The sequence below is a fragment of the Sander vitreus genome, chromosome 4 (genome assembly GCF_031162955.1).
Source record: "Sander vitreus isolate 19-12246 chromosome 4, sanVit1, whole genome shotgun sequence".
Lineage (NCBI taxonomy): Eukaryota > Metazoa > Chordata > Actinopteri > Perciformes > Percidae > Sander > Sander vitreus.
This window is the reverse complement of record NC_135858.1, coordinates 22,030,626-22,042,949: the sequence shown is the minus strand read 5'-3', so window position 1 is coordinate 22,042,949 and position 12,324 is coordinate 22,030,626. Positions and strand designations below refer to the sequence as shown.

The 12,324-nt window shown below is 40.7% G+C and overlaps 1 protein-coding gene across 1 annotated transcript; it reads left to right on the top strand.

Moving 5' to 3' along the window:
* Window positions 1-1,610: 1,610 nt before the first annotated feature.
* On the top strand, window positions 1,611-12,324 carry nfatc2b (nuclear factor of activated T cells 2b). The gene is made up of 10 exons (XM_078249019.1): window positions 1,611-1,976; window positions 2,502-3,426; window positions 3,597-3,768; window positions 4,336-4,538; window positions 5,172-5,344; window positions 5,632-5,772; window positions 7,477-7,532; window positions 7,853-7,985; window positions 9,644-10,285; window positions 11,954-12,324. Exons 1-10 carry the CDS (start codon window positions 1,850-1,852, stop codon window positions 11,998-12,000), a joined length of 2,619 nt encoding a protein of 872 aa, XP_078105145.1. The 5' UTR covers window positions 1,611-1,849; the 3' UTR covers window positions 12,001-12,324.

The following is a 12,324-nucleotide window of genomic DNA, read 5'->3' as shown; positions in this document are numbered from 1 at the left end:
ACTTTTTCCAAAGCAATGTATCAAGGAAAGTTTCATAGTTTGCGTTTAGTGTATAGTTTTATTTGACAAAGTTTTCTCATTAAAACTTCTTTCTTCCAAAGAAATAGTCCTTGAAAGTGGTTGACAGTGAGATCTGTGGATTATGGAGATTGACTGTGTTTGGAAAAGTCTGTATTGTTGTATCTCTTTAGTGCTGTGAAGAACTTGATTTCATTCATGTGAACTGTGGTAAAGATACAGGGAAAGCTTAAATGATAGTAAGGCTCTAGTGAGGATCATCTTACCTCTCCTGGTTTATAAGAGCTCTAACCACTGAGCTATACAGCAGAGCCACAGACTTTGCACGCGTAGTCTATGTCATCAGATCAGTGTTAGTACGGTCAGATGAGAGAAATACTGGTGTAGAGATTGAGCCCATTTATTGACTTAACTGAAATAGTGTTTTCAAGTAGTATACTGATTTGTAAAGTACTGAAAGTGACTCCTAGATCACCTAATAGGGTTGAGGCAGAGATCTCAGTGACAGATATATCAAAGCCATAACTAGGCTATAGTTTCTGCACAGCTACATACCACAAGAAGTGAATGAGAACAAATAAAGTATGTGTTTGTTTTAAATGTACATGAATTTAGCCTTTAAGTAACCGCAAAAGAACTTGTGCGTGGATGGAAATTGTACAATACTGCTACCCAGTGGTCAAAAGCTGCTTTCACTGACAATTTAGGTTATTTCACTTTTTACAAAAGTATTTAATCAGTTTATTTATGTATTTATTGTGACTGAAAATATATATTTTTTTAGTTATGTTTTTGTAGGCCTTTTTTTTCATAGATTTTGTTGAGACATGATTTATTTTATATCCCATACCATATCATACTGTAGGCATATTATATTTTACATTATTATGTGTTATACTGTTTTATTTACATTTGTATACTTTATAATAATGTTATATTAATACAGACAAACAATACATATTATTACTTCATCATATCATATTGTGTACACTCTGTCTACCCAATACTTGCAGACTTTGCTGCGGCTATCACACTATTACAGTATGTCATTCTTGCCTTTTTATTGCTCTTGTATAGTCTTTTAGTCATTTTTATGTTACATGTTTTATTTTTTACTTTCTGTCTTTGTGCTGCTGCAACTCCTGAATTTTCCCTCTGGGGATCAATAAAGGATTATGTTATCTAATCTTAACTTTACTAGTACATTTGAGGTGAATGAAATACAACTTTATTTATTCCTGCAGCAGCTCACCACACAGGTCAACAGATACAATAGATGCAGTAGACGAAGAAAGATAAAACACTGTTTATCACAAAGCAAAAAAGTCAGTGGAAGGCTATACGTTTATAAAACTGTAACTGGAAAATGTGGTTTTAATATCATTATAATTACCATAGAGAACAGACTGCCTTATGGCTCTTGACTCACACAAGAGGAAATGAGGCCTATGTTTGAAGGCTATGTGGAGTTTGAGCTGCACTCTGTCAGTGTGTCACTGTCCCACACACACACACACACACACACACACACACACACACACACACACACACACACACACAGAGGCAGGTCCGCACCTCCTGTCTGCTTCTCATCATCAGCAGCGACAGGAAGCGTCTGTCGCCGCTCGTTTTTTCATTTCGCGGTGTTGGATGTTTTATTTGAGCAGCTGCCAAATGTTTAAACGTAAATCATAGAAGACGAAATAAACTGTAACATCGTCCGTTTCTTTAATTATTTACCTCATGCGTGCAGCTTAAGTTATTTGGCGAGTTTGTAAGTTATTTCAAAAGATACACGTATCGAAAGAAGATAAAATATTCAGAGCTGGAGATGACTTCTGGAGGTTTGGGCTTCGCTGAGGGCCTGGGGCAAGACATCAGTCAGGAGGAGTTGGACTTCTCCGACCTGTTTCTGTATAATCCACCTGGGGAAGACTTCCAAGTCGGCTGTGATAAAGGTGTGTAGTTATTCTGCTTTTCAGAGATTTAACATATCCATTACTCCTTTCAAATTGCATTATGCTATTTTCTTAGTATTTTATTATTAGCGTACTGAGATGGTGGCTTTGTATTTAGCAGTTTTCTTTACTGATGCTTTACTGTAATCCTCCTCTTTCACTGTCATTAGGAAGTTGGGAAATCAACTAGACCCGTCTTTCTTTTTCAGAAACCATAGAAACACAAACATAGGCTATATTGTCTATATCACAGTTTAATGGAGTTAAAATTCACAAAAAAATGTGTTTTCCTAATTGTTACCTCACTTGGATGTTTGAGCTTCACTGTGCAGAATGATGTTTGCAGGCATGGATGTCATTTTAAGAATGTTAGGTAGTTGAACGTTTTTGTGCAATAAAACATATCAGACAACAATTATTATGACATGCAGGAGTATTGTACATGTCTGATCCTACATTATCTCAGGGTAGTAGTCATCTGTGGACATGTGTGCACAAATGAATCCTTACTTTCCTTATTGACAGATGACTCAGGTGCTCTCCTTCAGACCGCCAACCAGCCTCCTCTGCTGGTAGTTGACCATCACACTGCGTACATCTCCAGCTCCAACCAGCCAGCCTCCAGTCAGGACCCCTCCTGTCACAGCCCATCCACAGAAAACCTGTCAGGGGCAGTGTTTGACTCCCTGGGGCTTGCATCAAGACCAGGGACCATCCCTGCTCCCAGCCCCAGGATTGAGATCACTCCGTCAGGTGACTCTCTCAGCTCTCAGACCCTGGAGCCAAGCCCTGGCACCAAAGCTCTAGGGGCCTACAGGGAGTGTGTGAGCCCTGCCAGCAGTAACTCCTCCACAGGCTGGCCTGTAGAGGCATACTCTCCTTTGGCTTCACCGTGTGTCTCCCCTAATGGAGGCGGCTGTGGCATTGGGCTGTCTGGCTTAGACCTCTGCATCCACCCTTCTTCTGCCCACTCCTCTCCTGGAGCCTCACCTCGCAACAGCATCACAGATGAGACCTTTCTCCTGCCCCAGCACCAACGCACCGCCTCATCGCTTCCCCACCAACGCTCCCGCTCCGCCTCGCCACATGGGAAGCGTTCCTATGACAAGGCCCACTCCTGTCAGGGGGGTACTCCTGTCAAGCAGCGCTCCCGGAGCCCCAGCCCCATTCCCTCGCCCCATGAGCAGCAGGGGTCCTACTACCTCCACCAATACCAGGCTCAAGCTGAGTTCCAGCCCCAGGCTCCGGGCCTGGAGGAGATGCTGAGCAGCCTCAGCTCCAGTCAACCCAGAGCGATGCCTTCTGCAGTGGTGCGAGATGCATATGGGCAGGCCCAGAGAAAGGACTGTGTTTATGGAGAGGTGTATGACTATGAAGTCAAGTCTGAAACCGTCTATATGTGCCCACCAGTGTGGCCTCCTCCTCATCCAGTTCACCACGGAGCATTTGGGTGTGTTGTTTGTCCTTTCTTACATCTTACAAATAATTTATGTCTTAATAATAAGCTCAAATGTAAGAATTATGAAGTACACCACTTAGTTGACCACTATGAGATGACATTTTTGACATTGTTAATGTAATTCTTCTTATTGTCTTGCTCTCTGTTGTTTGTTTCCCCAGTGGTCTCTCCGTGGCTCCACTCCCATCTTTAGAGTGGCCATTGCCCAGTCAGTCCGGTCAGTACGAGCTTATTATCAAGCAAGAGCCCAGATCTCATCACAGAGCTCACTATGAGACTGAGGGCAGCCGAGGAGCTGTAAAGACACCTAACGGAGGGCATCCAGAAGTTCAGGTGCTTTTTTGGGTGTGGGGTGTACAAAAAGGAAAAGCAAGCAAGAAAGAAAGATCACTCTCACTTCACATTCGTGTCACTGACAGTTTTGTAAAAGATAAATGAAGTAGCAGGAGAGATTGTAAATATAGGGTGGTATTTCCTGGATAATGTATTTATGTAAATCCGACAGTCATGCAAATGAAAGAGCCTCACATCACTACTTCCACACGGACAACATATTAGGCCATGCGCTGTTTTAAAGTTCTAAAAGAAACACTCATAATTACAAGTCAGGTGTATTGACATATACAAGCAGTGGTTCATGTGTCTGCTTTATTTACTGCTCTGGTGAGTTAATTAATAAGCCACTACTGCTGGTTTTCCTGGCACTAATGCAGAAACGGCCTATGCAAAGCAGTGTTCTTGCTAAGCCAGATAGACAGTGACCTGTGAAATCATCCCCACAGGGTAAAGAGATTTATTGTGTAGTGTGAATTTGTTCTGCAGCCATCGACATTAATGGTATCATAGTTAATTTATTTCAGTGTAAAACATGCATTTAATTGCCTTTTGTGCCTTTATTAGCTCTGCGGGTACCAAGGCACAGCTCCACTGGGGCTGCAAGTCTTTATAGGAACAGCAGACGAGAGGATCCTAAAACCCCACGCCTTCTACCAGGTCCACCGCATCACCGGGAAGACTGTCACCACACCCAGCATGGAGAGGATGATCCACGGGACCAAAGTGTTGGAGATCCCTCTGGAGCCAAAGAACCACATGAGAGTGGTGTGAGTAGCACAGAGACACTGTGGGATACATGTTATTAAGCAACATGTAGTCACTTCTGTGGTGTTTTTGCATTTCCTCTCCCAGAATTACAGATGCAGAGACACATTAAACTGAGTCGTGGGTTTGGTGCCATCTGTTTTCTTTGGATTTTCTGTTCATAAAGTTTGCGTTTTTGTGCTAATTGCTCTTTTCTTTCTCACCTCACACACGGTGGCTATTGATGCTCATGCCAGCTGCAAGGTTTTTGTCTTTTTCACTCCCAAGAAATGGCTGTTGCTGCTGATGGAAACATAAAATGCACCACTTATGTGTGCCAGAGAGTTTTTCCAAAAAAGACCTACCTGACACTGCAGCAGCAACAACAACAAAATAAATTTTGATGAACTTGACGTATGATGAATCATTGAAAAACAGTAGCAAAAAAGTTTTTTTGAATCAAAATGTCACAGCCCACTGCTTTGACAGAACAAAACTAGGTTATACGTGGCCAATTGAAACAGACACAGATTACATCAGCAAACTATAGTTAGACTGCATGTGAACAGAAACAGACTTTGAATAAAAAACAAGGTTCCTAACGTATCACTTTCATATAATAACATATTATTTATTTATTTTTTTACATTTCACAGGATTGACTGTGTAGGAATCCTGAAGTTGAGAAATGCCGACATCGAACTGAGGAATGGTGAGACAGACATTGGACGAAAAAACACACGTGTGCGTTTGGTGTTTCGCGTCCACATTCCTCAACCTGGAGGCCAGCTCAAGTCTCTTCAAGCTGCCTCTCCTCCCATTGAATGCTGTAAGAAGCGTTTCATTTCTGATAAGATTAACCTTGCTACCTGTTGCAGGGTCATGACATCTAGTATTGTACAACTTACAGTTGTATCTATATTACTGTTTATACCTGTATGTATAAACTTTGGCCAAAAGTTAGATAGGCTGGCTTTAATATGAGTGTTCGCCAGGCTATAGCAGTCAATATTGCAATTCTCAATTTGAATCATCATCAAACATTTGAGTTACCAACTGCCATGAAAATGTTTTCTGACCTCTGTGTGGTCTGTGTGTGTCTTCCTGTTTCCTCAGCCCAGCGCTCAGCTCAGGAGCTCCCTGCAGTCGAGAGGCAGGACCTGGACCGATGCTCAGTACTTGGTGGTCAACAAATGGTCCTTACTGGACAGAATTTCACATCTGACTCCAAAGTGATTTTCTCAGAGAAGACACAAGGTGAGGAAAATCAGTAATTGAATTGTCTAGTCATGTGATGTGATGTCATTTTAAGTCTCTCCGTACCCCTTTTTACATTTTCAAAGAGGTACTAACAGGAAATATTTTTAATTTAAAATAATACTTTGACATTTTGGGAAATATGCTTATTTGCTTTCTTGCTAATATGAAGCTACTGCTACTGGCCAGCTAGCTTAGCACAAAAATAGCTTAGCTCTGTCCAAAGCTAACAAAATCTGCGTACCAGCACGTATAAAGCTAATTAATAAATAAGTTAAATCTTGTAGATTAAATAGGTAAAAAAAAAAAAAAAGTGTAAAAATGACATATTGTGGTTTTGTGGGGGTTATATGTATTATTGAGGTGCTGGTAGGCGGATTTTGTTACCTTTGGACAGAGCCAAGCTATCCGTTTCCCCGTTTCCAGTCTTTATGCTAAGCTAAGCTAACCTGTAGCTTCATATTTACTGTACAAACATGACAGTGGTATTAATCTTAAATCTCAGCAAACAAAAGCAAATAAGCATATTTCCCAAAATGTTGAAATATTCCTTTAATAAATTATGCTGTGCCTCCAATTATTATGAAAACTTGATGTGTGTGTTTATGTTGACATGTGATTGTAATTGTAGTGTTTATATTTGGACTCCAACCAGGTTTCTATGATTAAAATAGACAAATATTTTGTGCAACACCCAGATACGTCTGTGGCCTCTCAATATCCTGCTTGAGTGCATCCACCTACACCTATAGTATTTTTTATTTTCATGGTATTTGCATATCGCCCGGGCAACATCAACTTTCAGTGACGCACATCTTCCTTCTGCCCCCACTTCTAACTCTGACAAAATTAACCATTAGAATAAACATTTAGTTTTTACTGGAGGTGACAACTTTTATTTATTTCTACATGGAAATGTCTCACCTCGTTTACTGCTCCTCCTGCCCACACAACATTTTACATTGGGTTACATGGTTTGAGAGCAGAATGGGTACAGTTGACTGCATGTAAAGCCTCCCTGTTGCTTGGTGTGGGGTTTTATGCAACAGGATGTGGTCTGACAGACTGATAAAGATTGAGACCTAGAGCAGAGGCTTTGTGTTTTTTATTTTTTTGTTCAAAGCGTGGGTGGAAAACAGAAACAGCAAGTAAAAACTGAGGTGGGAATGAAACCGTAAACCAGACATAAGAGAGAAACATGCTTTCCACTGTGTGTGTATAAATGTGCTCATATGTATTTTACTGTAAATTAAAGAAAGGATTGACATCATCTGATTTCTTACAAATTCATCTTTTTATATAGTTATAATGTTAATAGATCGACATTATGGGAAATTTGCTTATTTGGTCTCATTCAGTAGTTAGATGAGAAATTCATTACCACTCACATATCGGTCCAGCAAATATAAAGCTTTAGCCAGCAGCCAGTTAGCTTAGCTTAGCACAAAGACTGGAAACAGGGGAAAACAACTAGCCAAAGGTAATAAAATCTGCCTTCAGCACCTTTAAAGCCCCAGTTTGCAGTTTTTATGTTAAGCTAACTGGCTGCTGTCTGCAGTTACACATTTCTTGTACAGACATGAAAGTGGTATCAACCTTCTCATCTAACTCTCGGCAAGAAAGCAAAAAAGCCAAAAAGCCAAAACCACTGCGTTAAACTTCCACTGTTTTAATTTGTGTACACAATACTGCCTCTGCTTTCAGACGGGCAGCAAATCTGGGAGGTGGAGGCCACTGTGGACAGAGACAAAACACAAGCTGTGAGTTAACTTCCACTTATCTGCAATTACACTAAGGCAGTAGAATCATTTTGCATAACCAATGATGTACTTTTTGTATATATTTCATCATTAAACCAACATTATCTGTTACAAATTCACATAAACAGAAAGCAAAACACAAAACATATGACCACACACAACATGTTGCTAGATATCATATTCAAAGAGTTTTATTTCTGATACTGATTTAATTTGAAACACACAAGCGAAAGATTTGGGGCAGCCTACGCCTCTCTGTTTCAACATGATGACATCTGAATCGTGATCTTTTTTTCTTTTGTGTCGCAATCCCCGTCTAGAACATGCTTTTTGTTGAGGTCCCTCCGTATCGAAACCGGACCATTTCCCACCCGGCCAAAGTCAACTTCTACGTCATCAACGGGAAGAAGAAACGCAGTCAGCCTCAGCACTTCACCTACACTCCTGTGATAGGTATATATGTCTATCGGCCATCTCAGCTCAGTTATTACAGGAGGAAGAGGGGTACCTTTAGTGTTTGAGAAACGAGAAAATGACTGAAAGGTCAACACTAACTCCGGATTTCCACTGAATGCGGAACGTCTGTGGACCGGCTCCGCTGCGAAACGGCTGCGTGCTCCGCCATCCGTCAATACCCACTAGGTCCGGATTTGTTGCGGCACGGCTGCGGCCATGACTGACAGCTGTAGTCACGAGGACCCACAATATCTTGCGAATTCACGTAGACTAGAACCACAAAACCAACAACAGTGTGTTTACATCCAGAGGAGTAGAGGGGGAAACAACTCTGAGCTGTGTTTTCAAGGTGTAGTGCAGGGAAATATGATCCGCCGTGAGCACGGTGTTTTATTTTGAAAATGAACCAGATTTTTATTTTGTTTCTGTGCTCGACTTCCTGTCCTGCACTGTACACTGATGTTCTACAATTTTATAAGAAATCATTCATTAGCTGTTAACAATGAACTGCAGCCACAACACAGGTCTTTTGCGTAGGGCGACAAATCTCACTTGCTCTAAAGGGGAAAGTCCATCCGCTTTTGTTTTTGCTAATTCTCTCTCCACCTACATGAAATATTCACAGCTGACATGCAGACACACACTTGTTGATAAGCATTATAGGAAACAAATAAGGGAATAGCTAACCATCCATAGAGCCATGCAGCTAACACAGCTAAAAAATCTCACTGTTGGTCTGTCGCTCCATCAATTTGGTCCTGACTGAAATATCTCAACAACTATCGGATGGATTGCCATGAAATTTTGTGCAGGCATTCATGTTCCACAGAGGATGAATCCTACCAGCTTTGGCGATCCCCTTACTTTTCCTCTAGTGCCACCATCAGGTCACAATTTCAGTAGGCCCAGAATTTTGGACTGTATGAAATATGGACGCAGTCTCCATGACATCACCCATAGGTTTCTGAAGAGCCAGAATGAAGCTCAAAGTGGGCAGTTTCCAGTGGCTCCGGCTGTCATCATCTTGGCAGTGCCGGCCGTGCCTATCTCCCGGCTATTCCAAAAAATGGGCAAAGAGGTGGAGGGTGGCTGGAGCTCAGACGGCCCGAATGGCGCCTACAGTTGATAGTCGCCTCTTGTGACGGCAACCACCTGTCACTCAAAGTGGCCATAACCTTAATTATGCATACTTTTAAGCCTTTAATAATTCAATGTAGTTATAGAGTTATTAAAAAAATCATCCTCATACTCAAAGTTGTAATGCAACTTAGCTATATAGAGACCAAAACCGTTTTTTTGTCTGTGAACATGTTTATTTCTGCTGTTAAAGTTGGGCATTTTAATATGAGGGTCTATGGGGATTGATTCGCTTTAGGAGCCAGCCTTTAGTGGCCATTCAAGGAACTGCAGTTTTTCAGGTTTTTTTGCATGCTAACAGGCTAAACTACAATGGTTAACCCAGTAATTATCGCAAGCTAAACATCAGCATGTTAGCAATGTCATTGTGAGGATGCTAGCATGTTGATGTTAGCATTTAGCTCAAAGCACCACTGTTCCATTAGCATGGCTTTAGTCTTGTTTCTGTACTTGTATTCTTGTCAGTGAGCTAATGATAGACCTACATTGATTTAGCTTACCTTTGTTTTTTATTTTAGCCGTTAAAGCAGAACCACTGGATGACTACCACTTGAATTCGTACGTCTATTCAGACAATCAATCTCTGGCTGGCCTGTCAATGAAGTCACTCTACCATCACCTGGAGCAGGAGAGCAACCTTCAAGCCTTGAGTGTTGCTCCAACAATGTACCATCTAACCACTGTAGACCCCAGAGCCCACGTGTTAATCCCTGATCCACTGGACGACCAACCAGTTTATTACCAGTCTAGAGCCGGCACTCTGATCAACAACCCTGTGCTGTACCACACTGCAGACCAACATTCCAGCAACTGTGGTGCCACCCTCCTCGGTGGTTCCCAGATGGCTTCCCATCCTGCCTCCACCCCCAGCCAGTGTGTCAGTGCCAGAACCCCTGTGGGCAAAGTGGGTGAATGTCCTCAAGTTGGTGATTCCTTTGAGGCCTGTTTGGTGTCAAGACATCAGAGTTTTGTGCAGACAGCATTGCCACTGGGAAAGTCACCATCTTCAAGATTCATCCAAGGTGACGTTCAAGGGAAGGCTGTAAGCCGAGTGGAGCCTCTGACCCAGATCAGCTCTGGAAGGGGAAACCATGAGGAACGAGCTACAGAGAAAGTCACAGTCAAACAAGAAAACCTCCGCTATGCTTACTTGGAGGATGGTGAGTATTTCTGTTGCATCATTTTTTACCTTGAACAGGTCAGTGAGACTTTATGTTCTGTATTTGATAGTATGATATTTTGTGTATTCAACTGTGTCAAGAGAGTAACTGGCAACACGTTTACATTATCTCTCAATCAGTCAGTAACTCAGGGTCTGAGTCTTGTCTCAGCTCATCTCTGCTTCAGCCAACAGATCACTAAAATGTTTAGAAGAGTTTTAGAAGATACTGTAATAATTACTTCACTAAAAAATTTAAAAATAATGGGGACATGAATACACAAAAAAACATGAAAACTTGCATGAGGGATTGGTAATTGTGGTCCAGTCTGCAAATGCATACAAGCACATTGCAACTGTACGCTTGCAGATCCTGCCTTGTGGTTTGTGTTGGGCCTTTCTATCCACTTTCCTGTCTCTTTCAGTCTCACTCCTACTCATGCAACTAAAAACACACACTACACTTTTAGAAGCTTCATGCGCATGCTCAGTCTTGTTTGAAATGAATCTAATACAACTTGCTTATGAGCAAGATGAGGATGATGTATTTGAGGATGACGAAGAAGAAAGAAGCAACAACATCATGAAGTGAGAGAAGTGATGTACTCTGACCTTGTTTGCTGTGGAGCAATGTTTCTTTTTACACCTCTGTGATGGAAGACAGAAACAGGAAGTACAGGCAAATACATGCAGACATCTGTGGTAAACTTTTTTTTTTTTTTAAAGCAGCGATGTCTTGGTCTCTGATGCAGGCTGCGGTAATAGTGAGTTTAGGTAACTACAACAATCTGTTTTACTGAGCATCAGAAGGAAATTAACCAAAATGCACTACTGTGTTTATATTATTATTTTCATTTGTTATTGTTTCTTGAGATTATATTTAATATTGATAATATTTTTATTCTTTCCGTCAAAAGAGTCATCAGCAAAAACTGTGCTTATTTTTGCTAGGAAAGAGATCATTGATCAGTCCAGAAACCGTTGCAGATAAATCTGTGTTCAAGAAAATAGAGATATCTAGTGGCCAATTCTTCACATCATCACTTCAGAGACTGAAAGTCATCATTATAATGATGGATGTATAAAATTAGAACATTTTCTGGTGACCCCCTGGTGGCTTTAACCACAAACCACATTGTCAGCAAAGGGGACCTTTTTGCTCTCCCCCCTCATTTGCTGTCATCGCTTCACTGTTGAATTTATTAAAAGCATAAAAGTCCTATAAAAATCGATTTTGGCGACACTTGCTGGTAGTATTATAAACAAAACACTGTTGTAGACAGCATAATCCCTGGACCTTCCAACAAGTCAAACAAGTAACTTGAGTAAAAATGAAGTGAAAGTAGTTTTGACTCAAATTGAGTTTTTTTCCCCACAAACAATCATAATTTCAGAAATCCATACAACGATGCTTAAAATGTAAAACAAATCACTGTACTATCAGAATCAGAAACTGGTTTGCACATACAAGGAATGTGTCTTGATTTGGTGCATATTAATAAACTGCAAAAAACAAGAGACATAATATAAAATACAAAGATGTACAATAGACAATATAAAAAGTATAAGAAATATGTAAAACTATATGTGGAAGCTATAAGTGGAATAGCTTATTACAGCGTAGTTGTGAATACTACAGTTGCTCACCCCTGTTTGTAATGTTTTGCAGTAAATGACATCATAAGAAGAGACATGAAAGGCCACAATGGAAAGTGATCCAGGAGGCCTGCGGCAGCCCTGATGTCCATCAGATTAAGCATAATTTGTAAAATGTTGGAATATGTAAGCAATAAAAAAATGGATTGGTGGCAGGAATTTAAGGCACATTATAGAAACTGATCCACTGTAGGCCTATATGATGACTTTAGACTTTTTAGCCTTAGCAAAGATAGTATATAGGACGTGTCATACCTTATACTGTGTTATCTATTGTGACTTTATTTTAACCAGTTTGACTTCTGTTTATCTATATATTTGTACAATTGCTCTTTGTTAGCATGTATAAAATACTTTATATTAAATAAATTCTGTTTATATGAA

What these genes read in the sequence shown, in the direction of transcription:
- nfatc2b (XM_078249019.1), top strand. Translation starts at nt 1,850, where the DNA reads ATGACTTCTGGAGGTTTGGGCTTCGCTGAGGGCCTGGGGCAAGACATC. An exon ending in GTTCACCACGGAGCATTTGG is followed by an intron (nt 3,427 to 3,596) that starts GTGTGTTGTTTG and finishes TTGTTTCCCCAG; the next exon opens with TGGTCTCTCCGTGGCTCCAC. An exon ending in CTATGCTTACTTGGAGGATG is followed by an intron (nt 10,286 to 11,953) that starts GTGAGTATTTCT and finishes AATGTTTTGCAG; the next exon opens with TAAATGACATCATAAGAAGA.